At 41.6% G+C, this 14,227-nt stretch overlaps 1 protein-coding gene across 3 annotated transcripts in view; it reads right to left on the bottom strand.

Annotated features, from left to right (window-relative positions):
- Positions 1–14,227, bottom strand: part of RAPGEF5 (Rap guanine nucleotide exchange factor 5) — a 174,163-nt gene that overhangs the window by 85,479 nt on the left and 74,457 nt on the right. For all 3 annotated transcript variants that reach the window (XM_082305523.1, XM_082305524.1, XM_082305525.1), the window contains one exon: positions 8,293–8,418. In XM_082305523.1, the coding sequence (XP_082161649.1) occupies positions 8,293–8,418 (126 nt within the window). The remainder of the gene's footprint in view (positions 1–8,292; positions 8,419–14,227) is intronic.

Below are 14,227 nucleotides of genomic sequence, written 5' to 3'. Positions count from 1 at the left end.
GAATTTAGATAACAAAATCTGTAACTTGACAGACAGATCCAGGCACTTTTGTTATTCAGAGCTCCGAGGACAAGCGTAGAAGTAACTGTACAGAAGCAGGATACAGGCACTGTATTATCAGCATAACTGGGAGTTTATCGATGTCGTAAGTCATCCAGAAAAATGGAGAAAAGAACATTCAGAATGTTATCAAATGTATTGATCATACAAAGAGAGGGACAGAACGGTAAATTTAAAACCGGAAAACATTAGAGCAGGTGCTTGGAATTCATAAACTGGTAATTTCTACTTCTCTAAAGGGAGAAAATGATAGATTAATTTTATGTAAGCTTTTGGACAGTCTAGAAACAAGCAGGTAAGTGGTTCAGAATCTCGAGAGAAACACAGAAGCTGAGGACAGTGACAACCTGCAGCTGACAGCTTTTGGAGTGTTTCTCTTCCTTTTCACACTGATAAACAGAGCAGAAGGCAGAACCAAGGAACCATGTTTTCAGTGTTGCTGCTACCAGGAACTGTGTAGTCCCACTGCCCAGGAAAAAGGGCACTCCTGTCCTCTCCCTGCTCCTGGATGCTGACCCCACTCATCATTCACCCCCTTCTTTGTGCATGTAAGCCTTCATGAAGCCACATGGTGAAGCACAGGATCTAGATCAAAATTATGCCAACCAAAAAAATGCAAGGACATTTAACTTGACGCAGCTCAGTTTCTGGATTTGGTAAGTCACAAGGCTTTGGGGAAAAAAGGAGGAAGGCTGTGTTTCACTGTCAGCAGCAGAATAGCTCTCGCCAGCGAGGGACGTCCCTGACACCACGTCTCGTTCCCACCCCATACCCATATCCCTGTGCCATGAGGGAAACTGATCCAGTTGGAAAATAACCCCACAAGAAAGGCGTATTTATTTTATTTTTCAGCTGGATTATTCCCTGTGTGTCTTCACAGAGCAGCACAACACGGGGCAGCCCAGGGATGGGGGCAGGCAGTTGGGGCAGGGATGCTGCCAAACAGCACAGCCATGGAAGCGATGCCTGGGGACCCAGAGAATGCACCAGCAACTGCAACTGCTTGGCCTTGCCACAACTCTGCTCACATTTTTAAAATATATCCCCAGCCTGGCCCTCAGCAGTTCAAAGTCCAACCCACTTCCAGCTTGCTGGGTTCTCCAAACCACCTCTCAAGGATCTCAAAGCAATTCATCAACATTCATTAACCACTGCAGGTTTTATAGCACCCCTTCAAGGTCCTACATGTTTAAGACCCCATTTTATATCTGGGCAAACAAAGGTGCAGAGAAGTGACATGATCTGAAGAAGGTTACATACTAAATAACCGATGGAGTCAAAAATAAAAATTCAGTGTTCTGGCTCGCAGGTTTTAGCCTGCTAAATACCACATGCCCTTTTTACCCCTTTCAGCCCAGTAGCTAAGGTATTGTCTGATAGAAGAATGAGTCACCTTCCACACCAAAGAAAGCCCAGCATGCAAAATGTGCATGTGGAATTTCCTTCTATACAAAGTAGTTTAATGTTACAGAATAAATCAAAGAGGAGCAAATTAGGCTTTCTTTTCTTTTAAACAGTAGGCCGAGCATCTGGAGGAAAGAAAGTATTATGGGAACATATAACTTGACTCAAAGGAAAAGAGTGAGCTTCCCACTCGACATGTTCCTATACTGTGCTCACAACACAACATGTAAGCACAAGCATGACTCCTCTCAAGTGCTTTATTTTTACAGGAAAAATGACGATATCATCTCACCGTTATTTTTCACTCCTGGCAAGAGGGCATTCTCCAAAACTCTGGCCACATTAAATAGACTCAACAAAAGGCATAGTAAGTCCTCTTAAAAGTATAGGGTAAATAAAAATGCTTTTCTTATGATTTTAACAAAAGTGTTGCAAGAGACTGAAACAAAGCTTTTCCTAGCAGCCAAACGATCCCAGTCCTACATCTGAGCAGGAGGATCCTTATCTCTGGCAAACTTTTTCCATTTCAAAAAGATGCCTGTGCCTGTTGTGCACTGAAAAAAATCCTAGGACCTGCAGAAGTCTTTTCTTATCAGAAGGTAGAGAGGTTGGCTTATGAAGAACAGGTGATCACCTGGGGCTATGTATTCATTCCAGCAGATGAAAGATCGACTGTCTGGAATAGGACGCTCTCTCCAGAACACGACAGAACTAGATTCAAGTCCCTGTTCCTCCTGATTCAGACCAGAACCTTGAACTTCAGGTTACCTCCACAGCAAGCATGTACCTACCTCTTAATTACTCTTACTCAACACAGAGCTCTAAACTGACAACCTCACTGATAGACTCATTTTTTGATTGCCTTGTAGTTGAAGACTAAGTCAAAATTGCAAACTATCGCCTTACCCTGGTACAGCTCTCTTTGCTAACACTGGCAGATCTAAGAGGTAGGAAGGGAAATAGCGAACTCCTGTGCTGACGTGCTAAATCCATTCTGTTTCAATGACTTCAGACATCTATACCATCTCATGGCTATTCAAGCCATGAAAGTTTCTGCAAAAACTGTGCTATAGATGTTACGTTCACTTGATGCACAGTTGTGCAAAAGATGCAGAATAGCCTCCAAAAGCCAAACGCATTAAATCTGCACTTAAGCTATCCATTAGATCTGTCCCAGCTAGAGCAGATAAACAAAAGCAGCAACAACATTTTTTAAAAAGTAAAACACAGATTTCAGTCACTGACTGCATTCGGATGTCTTTCAACATCATCATTTTAAGAAATATTTTTCCATCAGAGCCCTGCTTACTGACCATCAAGTCAACGGTACATCAGCGCAAGGCCATGGCTTTGTTAAGCTAACAAAAACTGCAGCTCTGGACATGTCCTGACGTTCATTCTTGTATCCTTGCAGGCGTCCAGCTGGACAGGTAGGTGCACCCTAAAATAACCTTGATGTGTCATGGCTGGAATTTCCTCAAGAAATTCCTCGGTCGTGAGTAATCTATACAACCCCAGGCTCTAAATCATTAATCTTCTTTTGTAAGCCTTTTAACAGCTTCAGCCCAACCACTAACCTGCTTCAATGAGCAAATCATCTGTCTTCTTAATGAGACCACTGATTACAAAAGTTAGTACCCAGTAAATTAACAAAACTGTTCTTCAGTATCTGTTGTCCTTCTGAAAACATACCTGCCCCCCTACGATATAACTCTTTCATCTTGAACTGGCTAATTCACAGACTCAGTACATTCAAGCTGTATGTACTTATATACTTTTAAACAGTATGTAACTCTAATTAATATATACATTAATCTGTAAAGGGATTAGAAGGTGGATTTAGGAAACATTCCCCTCCCCACTGATGCATGGAAGTACTGAAAGAGCCCCAGCCTAGAATATAATTTATATAGTTGAAGAAATTATTTCATATTCTTTAGTTCTCTAATGAACACATTAGAGAATCTTAAATTTCCTTTGAACATTCGTGTCAGTTTGTAGGAAGCTTATTCAGTTGATCGGACTATGAAAACGGTACTATGATCTAAAGAATATTTTCCCCATGTTGCTGAGATGCAAAGCACTTTTACAATTTTGCTAAGACAATGACATTATAAACAGATGTGATTTTCTTCATCAGTGAAATGCTTTGTTGAAATAATAACTGGAAATACTGTACAAACAGTATCATGTCTATTACAAAGGCATTATTTAATTGAGCCTGTAGTTGCTTAAAAGGAGTTCCAACAAAATACGATTTAGTGCAAATATGTCTCAAATGCATCTCAGATGTATGCTTGAGCACAAAAAAGCTATGAGAAATTACTTCAAATGGCTTTACATACTGAGCTTGCTTTCTATATTACAATTAATACTAACAGTAAGCAAACTTCTCAAAAAAGCAAGCTCATTTTATAGCTGAATATTTCAATACAGATTTTTAATCTATTTTCTGTCACAGCAATTGTTTTAAGGGAATGAAATCTTTAAATAATGTAAAAATACAAATATCCAGTTTTACATTTCCCTAGGCTTATGAGTGTGATTTGCATGTAATGATAAAATTAGAACTGCAAGCTGGCATTGTTATTTTTACTCTAGCCCATATTTGATATTAAAATAATTTCGGTGCATTTTAGACAACCATTTCATTTTATTTATTTATCAATACCTTGAATCTCATTGTAGGAATGCAACAGCACAGAGCAGAAGCTTATCTGCCTATTTAGAAGCTTATTTACTACTATTTATTTTCTACTCATTAGCAAAACTGAATTTTTAGGAAACCTAACACATATGGTAGGTTCAGTGTCTTAATTAAGAACCTTATTCTAACACATTAGCAAGTGGGAATGGGGAAAAAAATCACTGTAATTTAGCTTTGTTTTCCTCTACAAGTCTGTGAGCACTCTTACAGTTAGAGCACTTTGCAAACATTATATTCACCAGAGAGGAAGCTGGCACTGTGTGCTACAGAAGAAAAACCTCCAGTTCCAATATACCAGTCTAATCTGGTCACAGCAAGCTTGCAGTGCCAGAAACAAAAATGCAGCTCACCTATAATAGAGCTTGTGCACAAACCTTTTTAAATTATAGGACTTTTTCAGAACACTTTTTTATCCAGACCATGAATCTGAAAAGAAATGATAGCATACCAGAAACTGAAACAAAAGCAGTATGAACTTGGGAGCTTAAAGTATGAAGTAAAAATGTATGCACGTACAAACTCATCACGTATATACCCCAATTTTATACCCTCCAGAACACGTCCTAACTGAGGGAATCCCTTCTCTCTGCCACCATAGCTCCAAATCGAGCTGTTTCCTCCAGTGAACCATCCAGCTGTCACATATTTTCGCTCTTCCAGGCCATCTGCTTTTTCTGAGAAAAAATAATTAAATTTCATCTCGTTCTGAACCAGCGACCCAAAGCAATCTGTGCTTCACCTGCCCATTGTGGGCCACAGACCACAGCCTCCAACACCACACCTTGAAGAATACAATTAGGTATTTTATCTGCCCGAAAACCTCTGGAAGACCAGAGGTCTCGTGCATCCACATGTCATCTGCCTTTCCTATATGAGTCATGAAGTTCTGTCCTCAAACTCAGATGAAGATGGTGATTATTTATTTGAATGATAGGAGGGCTCACCAGTCCTCCTCACAGCCTAGCTCCCCATCATGCTCGGAATGCTACAAAGAGAGTCATTTCCCCAGGCAGCTCCACATCTCACTCACTGTGTAGGAAAAAAGCTATTGGGTTCATTGGGTACTCAGTTCTTCACTTAGGCTGAGAGCTCTTCCTTCTTCAAAAGAAAGTACAAGAATCAGCAAAGCCCAATCATACTACATTTGTGTTTTCTGTTAATGCTGGAAAACCATGTGAGGGTCTAGTCTGAAGAGACCTGCTTTAGAAACACAGTGGGTAGGTAGCAACAGAGGAGCCACAACTCTATTGCCCTGACATTTTTGCATGGGTGGGACACAGCACATGTAGATAGGAAGTATGCATATGCACAATTCTAACCCTGTGTTCAAGTTGGTTTTTATTTTTGCATATTCCTAGAGGACAACAAACCAAAACTCCACTTTGGGCAAAAATTCCCCCTTGGCCATCTTGGAAAGAGCAGCTTTACTTCCAGACGGATTACAAAGCCTCCAGCCTCGAACAGCAACACTGCCCTGGGCTTATTGAAACACACAGCCCTGCCAACCAACACCATTTCTGCTTTGAGATGGGCACCAGGAGGCCAGCCCGGCTAGCTGGCTCTTGAACGGCAGGGAGAGAAGCCTGGCAGGGTGTTCACGCGTCTCATTTACAGACTGAACACCATCCCTTTGAGAAAGGCAGATCATCCGTGAAAGCACAGTTTGAGCTCCCCAGGAGGGAAAGCTGGTGAAAGCTTTAGCGCAGGGATACTTGCTGAGAAATGAGGGTCCTGTGGAGAACACGCAGAGCCGCTCCATTTTACTGCCTACATCAAGTGCCCATTAGCCTGTGTTTCTAAGAAAGTAATGTAAGAGTAAGGTATGCTTTTAAAAATAAAAAAAAAAAGAAAGATGGGCATGCTACACATCATTCTGTAAGGACAGCACACCCTGAACACGTTGTTCCTCTAACATTTACAGTGAGCACAAGGGACTGGGCAGTAAGCCGATGCCAATGAATCTGCCATCACTTCTGTAGCTGCAGGATGAGACGGGAAGGTCTGAAAGCCCGCATCCGAGCAGTACTCGCTGCAATCCAGCCTGCTGCTTTTCTCCCCGGAGAAGAGAGGGAACAGCTGCCCGGAGCAGCGAACTCTGCCCAGCCAGCCAAATCCTGCCACCTGCACATGCGCCAGAGCCGCTCTCGGAGCACAAGGAGGAAGGGAGGGAGAGGAAGGGATGGAAGCTCACATCTTCCTGAACGTATGTGACCCACCGCCCTCACCACAACAAAGTGTGGGTTTTTTCCAGTGAAAGTAAATTACCTGAGTCAGCTAAACTGAGAACCCTACAGCAGACCTTGCCCATGTTCGGTAATGCCTTCTTGGTGACTATTCCTAATGAAATCAATACACCGGTTGGGGGCTTAGCAAATACACCCGCACTGAGGACTGCAAGTCTCTCTTACATCTGGGCATGGGCTGCCTGGACCGCAGGAAAGAGCCACATCACCCCCTACCCTACAACAACCAGCAACATGCAGAACAGGGTGAGAGGAGCACACAACTTGTTACTGCCAGCACTAGCTGTAAGGTGCTCCCCACTCAGAAATAAAGGGCACATGAGGAATGACCTGTGCTTCTGCAGTCTCTCAGGCAACATTTCTCTTCCCTGCCACCTCCTAGGTCTAAAGGCTCGTCCTTGCCCAAGAGCAGTAACTGCTGCATTATACTGCTCAGTATGGATAGGAGCAGCTTGCTCTAGCTCCTGCTAAACTGAAGTCACTCATCTCCTAAATAGCAGCAATTGCTAAGTACCATACTTTTCAAGGGAGAAGAAAAGCTGAGCACTTCTTTCCTTTCCATTTTTGGAACTGTACTGTAATCTGTGCAGCTACAGAGCTGCAGCTGACACCACATCACCCTTTGCAATGACTGGAGTAAGCAGCAAAAATATCCACTGAATTTTTGGAGTATCAGTCCCGGCATTCCCCTCTCCCCTATGCCCACAGCATTTGTAATCTTGCTTCCAAATCCTGAAACACAATTAGAAACCTTCCCTGGCTTAAAATCGTTACTTAAGGACCTAAACTTTTAATTGCACTTTGCTGATACAGTTTAAAGATATATGGAAATTCTGCCAGATGTCCATGGCTAGCGGATCAGTTGAGGAACAATTCAATCTCAGGGATTCGAGCCTGGCTAATTACCCTCCTCCCTCGTGCACACCTACTGATACAATTACATATTTAACTACACCAGACTAGAGCTTATATGCTGCGGGACAGAACAGCATGAAGCTCTGAAACAAGATTTCATCTTTCTCTTTTCCTTTGTGCAGCCTTACTTCAGAATGAATGAGCTTGCTGATGAGCTGAAAAGTATTTCTTTTCTAAAGGACATGCCTTTTTTCTACTGTCCAGTGAGCAGAAAATGGAATAAATAACATATACATTATAGCAAGACACATGAGGACTAGGTGGGATTTTTGTTGTTTCTTGCAGTTATTATCCTGGGCACCTTTAGAGGAATATGCAATCAGAATAGAAATCTTTACCAGGAGAACAAAATTAGGATACATTGTGCTATAAGCAGAGCAGTCAAGTTTTAGTGCATTTTCAATCCAGTTATTAACAACTGAATAAGTGCTTTCAGATGCATTAAACATAATGCCGTTTTCTTCAGTGTAGCCTTTGGTTGAAAACACAAATTTTTTAAAGAAACTGCTGAATTTCGTACCCAGACCATTCTTCTTAATTCACAATGAAAAGCTCCGGCCAATACTTGCCTCCAAATGTACCAGCAGCAAAGTAATTTTCAGACAATTTAAAGCACTGATATAACTTATACATTAGTTAAATACACCCTAAACCCCAAATATTTCATAATCACTAACAACAATTTGGTAGAAAGCATCCTGAAATCATCTGCTAATTCCTATGTGTGTAAGATATTAATAATAGTAACTGACAGTTAATGACAACGTAATAATTTAAGTGTGTTGACAATTATTGAACTGAATGCACTTCAGAGAAATGTAAATGCCAGAGGAGAGCAGCTACAGCTCCATGACTAATCTGTGCCCTGGTTTCTGACCATCAGCTTTGCTATTTCAGTTTTGTGACCTAAATCTCCCTCCCCTACCAGAAAGAAACAAAACACCCAAACAAGAAATGTCTTACTTGTTCTGCCTTCTCCAGTGGTTTTCTTTCCGTCTGCAAAAAGTGGCAGTTTTCTCTCGCCAGCTTCTGGACCAGCTCAATCCGTCCGATGTCATCTCTTCCCTGAAGCTTGCACAAAACCCCTGCCTTAAGGGTGGGAGAAAGAGCAAACAGATACTTAAATCCACAATCCCAGGACATGACACCGCCACAAATTTCAACCTTAAAAGAAATGCATCTGTTTTCTCATATTTGCGGTACTTTGGTACCGCTTGCTGAACACAAACAAGTCGCTGCTTCCTGGGAAACAACTGGAGAGGAGCTGAGGCACATCCGAATCTCCAAATGTATCTACTTTGGAGGAATGAAGGCAGGGCTAACTAAATCAACCGCTCCTCTGAGTGTGACTATCAGATAGGCTGTGTTTTATTTGTTCCTGTCAGCCTGTTTCCTGTTACATAAGAGAACAGGAGCAAGAGGTTAAAAACTCATGGGAAAGTTAGCCAGGAACAGCCCTGGAAAAAGAATGAAGTGCAACACAAGGCACTCCTAAAAATAACAGGCTACAACTCCCCCTGCTCCAGCTCCAACCATTTTTCACGTATGCAAGCTGTAAGAGCTAGAAGACAGTTGCGCCACGTTTATTTATTCTGTAAATAATAAACCAATATCTCCTGATTTTGTTTAGGGAAGAAAATGAGATTTGCTTTAAAAACTATGTTAGAACTAATTTTTTGGCTAATACTCTACCAGTTACTCAAGCTATGCCCACAGTGTTTCATCATAACGTTCAGCACTGGTTGTTTTATAAAAATGCCATATATATAAACACGGATTCATGCTTGCACACAGGCATAGCAGACCCATCACAAAGTTAGCTGATGAGGGCTAAATTGCTCCCTACAAAGTCAGTGACTAATATCACTATCCATGATTTGGTCATGGATAATGCCTCTGCGTAACTAAGACCTGGCTCAATGATACTGCATGGCTTTTATTAGCCCAGATGTTTCCTGATGGGGACAGCATATGCCTTGGGAGGGCCAGGCATGTGGCACAGCTATGGTATTGCCATATGACTTTAAAGACAGTCTGCAAATAAACCTTTTCCCCCCACTTCCTCCACCCTTTTCTTTCTACTGTTCATCCTGAGTTTAACTGAATCCATATCTATCTACTCCAAAATTCATAAAACATCTTATGGGGCAGGACTGAGCGCCAGGGATGCCCTGATCGTTAACCTGTAGTGCCATGCAGGCTTCATTCCTTTGGCCTTGAGAAACTCCTGCCCATGACAGCTGAAGGTGTGAGAGTGCCCACCCAAACCATCCTACAGTCCGCTGTTTTCTCCAAGGAAGAGGGAAATGTGGGTTAAGGTTTCTTCAGCTGAGGAGGGTAACAAATCCACTTTCTGAGTAAGTCCTGTAACGCTGATGGAAAAAAATTGGTTCCACGACCAAATCCAAGGAGTAATCCTTAACGAATTATTTGAAAGAAATTTTTATATGCCTACATTCCTCCAGTCTGGATGAAGGCATCTCCTCACAAGCCTGCATCAGGCACTTGTGCTCTGGAGAAGGAAAGAACTTCAGATACAGCCTGTGCTTTGCGTGTCCTCCGCTTAGTCCCCAGCCTCCTGAGGCACCCAGCTTTCCCACATAAGGAACCTATGCACTGGTTTGAAGGTCAGAAATCCACCAAGGAAACAAAGGCATGCCATTGCTTAACCTGAAGATCCTTACATCTTCTATGAGATTAGCTCCTGATCTTCTAAATCGAGGACATGGATTTATAAAGCAGTTCAGACAAACCATTATCACCTGCAGATCAGGAGTGAGACTGATTCTATCAAATGTGGAAGAATATAATGAACTAGTTGTCCCAACTCTCTTTAATCAATAGAGAAAAAGAGGTACTTATGACATTTTTTTTACTCTACTGTAGACATCTAAAAATGGTCATATGCATTCTTTCCTAAAATTCTTTTTTTCCAGTAATTTACACAGGGAACCCAGGCAATTGTCACAGACTTGGCTGAGGTCAGATGTCTGCACTTCACAACACTTTGATGGCTTGGGGACATCAGCTAGAGCCAAACCTGCTTATTTCACGGCTTCGGGATGCTTCTAACAGAGAGTATAACATCTGTGTGCTGCAATCCCCCCAGGCTTGTAAGCTAAGGACAACTCAAAGTGTTATGGCCTATTATTAGGGCTCTGGGACTATTTGGGCTTTGGGACTAGAAAGACTGACAGCCTCTCTGAATCTGGGATCTTACTACTGTGGAGGGACTTTCCCCAACTTCATGTTGCACCCAGCCAAGACAGACCATGACCTACGAGCAGCATAGATGGTTATGAGTCCCTGTACCTCAAATGTCAGATGGACACCGACAGAAATGCAGTGTTCACTCTGCTGAACAAATATTTATTGATCTTGTGTATGAAGCAAAGCCCAATGGTTAAAACCACTTTTTTTTTTAAGCCAAGGGAGGGGGGGTTTCACTTCAGGGGGACCAACTGGCTTCAGTATATTGAAGTGGAAGAAACATCCTGGAGAAAGACAACTTTTTGAACAGTTGGGCCTCGCTCTCTTTCACCCCTCGCCCTGTGTTCAGACAGAGCATATTATTGCTTTCTGCCTGGATGAGCACCCCAGGGAAAAAGTAACTCTAGATACAAGTCCATTACTCCTGCCACAAATACTGTCTGCATTCAAATTGGCAACTTCATTACAGAATCGTATCATCCTGTTTCAAATAACGACCAAGAAGAAATATTACATTTTAACACGTCCCCTCCTCCACAACTATTCTTTAATTTAAAGAATTACAGAGAATGTGAAAAAAATATATTTTATTAGGTTTCCAGAGGATAAAAGGACAACTAGAAAATTTCTGGGAGGGCTACGGTATTATCAGGTTAAATGTACATGCTTGGCTCTGGGAGTAAAGAATGCACTTGCAATACAAAAGGCTTTTCCATAATTAAGAAGAAAAATATGAATCCCTCACTTTTAATTCTGATTTCCTCAATTATGCTAACTTTGTACTATAAATCTTTCTGCTAACTACTTATAAGAAAGCATCCAGGTCAACTAGCTAATTAGTTGATGACAGCTTCTAAAAGCTGGTTGGGAAGATATTGTTAAGAGTCTCCTATTACTGGTCATTTTCACTTGTCAATATAAATCTAATTTTCAAACAATACCTTTGAAGCTGTTTTAGGCAAAAGGGTAAAGGTAAGCTTTCCTACTTGCAAAGTGCAATTTTGATTTGCATTTAGTGCAGGCACACACCCTCCAAAATCCCGCACGCCCAAATGTTGGTGCTTAGTCCTCTAATTCAGGTACACTAACAGAGATACAAGTACTAACTTCTGTGAAGGTGAAAATCACAAAGTTGCATATTTTAACTGGCTTTAATTTAATGTATGATAAAAGAACGTAGGAGCTTTATAGCAAGGCTTTACTACCATTCGTGGCACAAAATTACTATAATTAAAGGTGTTTATGCAATATTTGAAATGAAATAAAAGTCTAATGGGAAGGAAAGTAAATTAGTCACAACTGAGGTTGGAAAAGCAAAGATGCTGACGATGCATTTTCTGTTTCAGCACATCCATTGGAAAATATTTCCTCTGCAAAGGCCATAAATGAATATGCGAGCAGTGACACTGAGGTGAATTAAGACAGCCCTAGGCAGACAGCATGCAATTTTTTATTTACATTATTTACATTGTTTACAGCATGCTCACTTTTAAAAATCCCTATACTGAATTTTTTCCACACTTCCACCAATTTTGTCAACTAACTCCAATGTAAGTCAAGCCTCCGTCCCACGGAGTGGTGTTTAGAGCAGGCACCACACCCTTCAACTCTGCTAACAGAAGAGGTTTGTGGTGGTTTGTTTTTTTCCCAGTGCACCTCTGTCTCCGTGTCTGGTGAAAACAACATAATTATTACAGGCTTCACCTTTGATCAACCTGAAAACTTGAAACCATATGCCACTGCCTCGAAAGATCATTTGCTTTGCTCCAGTCACATGTACACTAAAGTGAAAAAAAAATCATTCACACCCTTAAACCAAACTGTATTTGGTGTTCGCAGGATGTCGTTTTTATGGCACTGACAAACAAATTGGAGCAACAGCTGCTTTGATAACGCTCCTGCTCTCCTCCCAGCTGGGCACTTGAGCACTTTTGTTAACTGCTCACTTAATAATTGTTTAATTTTAAATGTGTTTCAAATTCTTTCAAATTTTAGAAGCTGGTATCCAGCCAAATAAAAGCTGAATGAATCAATATCCCAATAACAAATTCTTATGGGTTTTTATAATCTGCCCATGTAATCTTATGAGCTGGCTACTTAGGAGCTTTGAGCACACATGTCGTAGTCTTTCTTTTTATATCTCTGACATAAATGTGAACAAACATTATCAAAAAATAAGGAGAACTACAACAATCAAGTAGAACTGAGTATATATGAAACCTGAAAAAGACAAAGCCAGATTTTTTGTGCAGTGAGGTCAGTATTTCCCCCTGGTTCTTTTCTATAAACTTGTAATGCACAGCTGAGCTCTAGAATACTGATCCTCAACACCACAGTGATGTGAATTAGGAATCAAAGTCAGGTAATAAAATTTTCACGCATTAGGGCTCCTATTACACTTTTTTGTTTATTTTAATAGATTTGAAACTGTGTGCAATTAAGAAAAGAGCAGGCCGTTTCCGAACATCTTGCTCGAGCATTACTCTGACGAGTATGCTAGAAAGCCCAGTTACACACTGACGCAGTAGGCATATCTGCATGGTCCTCCACTCTTCTGCCTGCACTCTCCAGGTGTCTGCCATGGCCCAGTTCATAGAATCACAGAATGCTTTGGAAGGGACCTTTAAAGGCCATCTAGTCCATCCCCTCTGCAATTGGCAGGGATACCTACAACTAGATCAGGTTGCTCAGAGCCCCATCCAGCCTGGCCTTGAATGTTTCCAAGGATAGGGCATCTACCACCTCTCTGGGCAACCCGTTCCAGTGTTTCACCACCCCCATCAGAAAAAATTCTTCCTTATATCTAGTCTGAATCTATCCTCTTTCAGTTTAAAACCGTTACCCCTTATCCTATCACAACAGGACCTACTAAAAAGTCTGTCCCCATCTTTCTTATTAATCCCCCTTTAAGTATTGAAAGGCTGCAATAAGGTCTTCCCAGAGCCTTCTCTCCTCCAGGCTGAACAACCTGAACCCTCAGCCTTTCCTTATAGGAAAGGTGTTCTATCCCTCTGATCATTTTTGTGGCCCTCCTCTGGACCTGCTCCAACAGGTCCATGTCTTTCCTGTGCTGAGGACCCCAGAGCTGGACGCAGTACTCCAGGTGGGGTCTCACCAGAGCAGCCTAGAGGGGCAGAATCACTTCCCTCAACCTGCTGGCTACTGGAGCTGCCTACAGCCCCTCCTGGGCTCACTGTCGTCGAGGCAGCCCCTGCGATTAGAAAGATATAGGTAACTTGGCTACGTGGCTTGTACTCCAGCAGCTAGGCTTGCTCACAGACATCAGCACAAATCCTGTCTTTCTCGCACACAGCTTTTTAGCAAGCAAGGTGTTAGGAGATAAATCAGAGACAGGAACTGCAAGTTGTATATGTAGGAAGGAGAAAAGGTGGCAACTGGTGGGAAACATGAGATTTTCAAGAGGAATAGAAGAAAAAACAACAGTCAAGACTGGGAGAAATCGATTTTAAATTAAAAGCAATAATCAGTACCAATACAAGTAGCAATATAGTTACACTTGCACAGTTTGAATGCATGAACTGAATGATTGAATGAACCGGAGATTAATCAAAAAAGTTTCACAGAATTAAAAAGGGTATGCAATTCCACAATAAAATACTCTAAAATGCAGTTAAGTTTCTTCTGAGCAATATCTGGAAGTATGCTTTAGTTGTAAACGAGGGCAGTT

The sequence above is a fragment of the Platalea leucorodia genome (assembly GCF_965183815.1).
Source record: "Platalea leucorodia genome assembly, chromosome: 1".
Taxonomy (NCBI): domain Eukaryota; kingdom Metazoa; phylum Chordata; class Aves; order Pelecaniformes; family Threskiornithidae; genus Platalea; species Platalea leucorodia.
The sequence above is the reverse complement of the archived record's forward strand: the minus strand, read 5'-3'. Positions and strand labels throughout refer to the sequence as shown.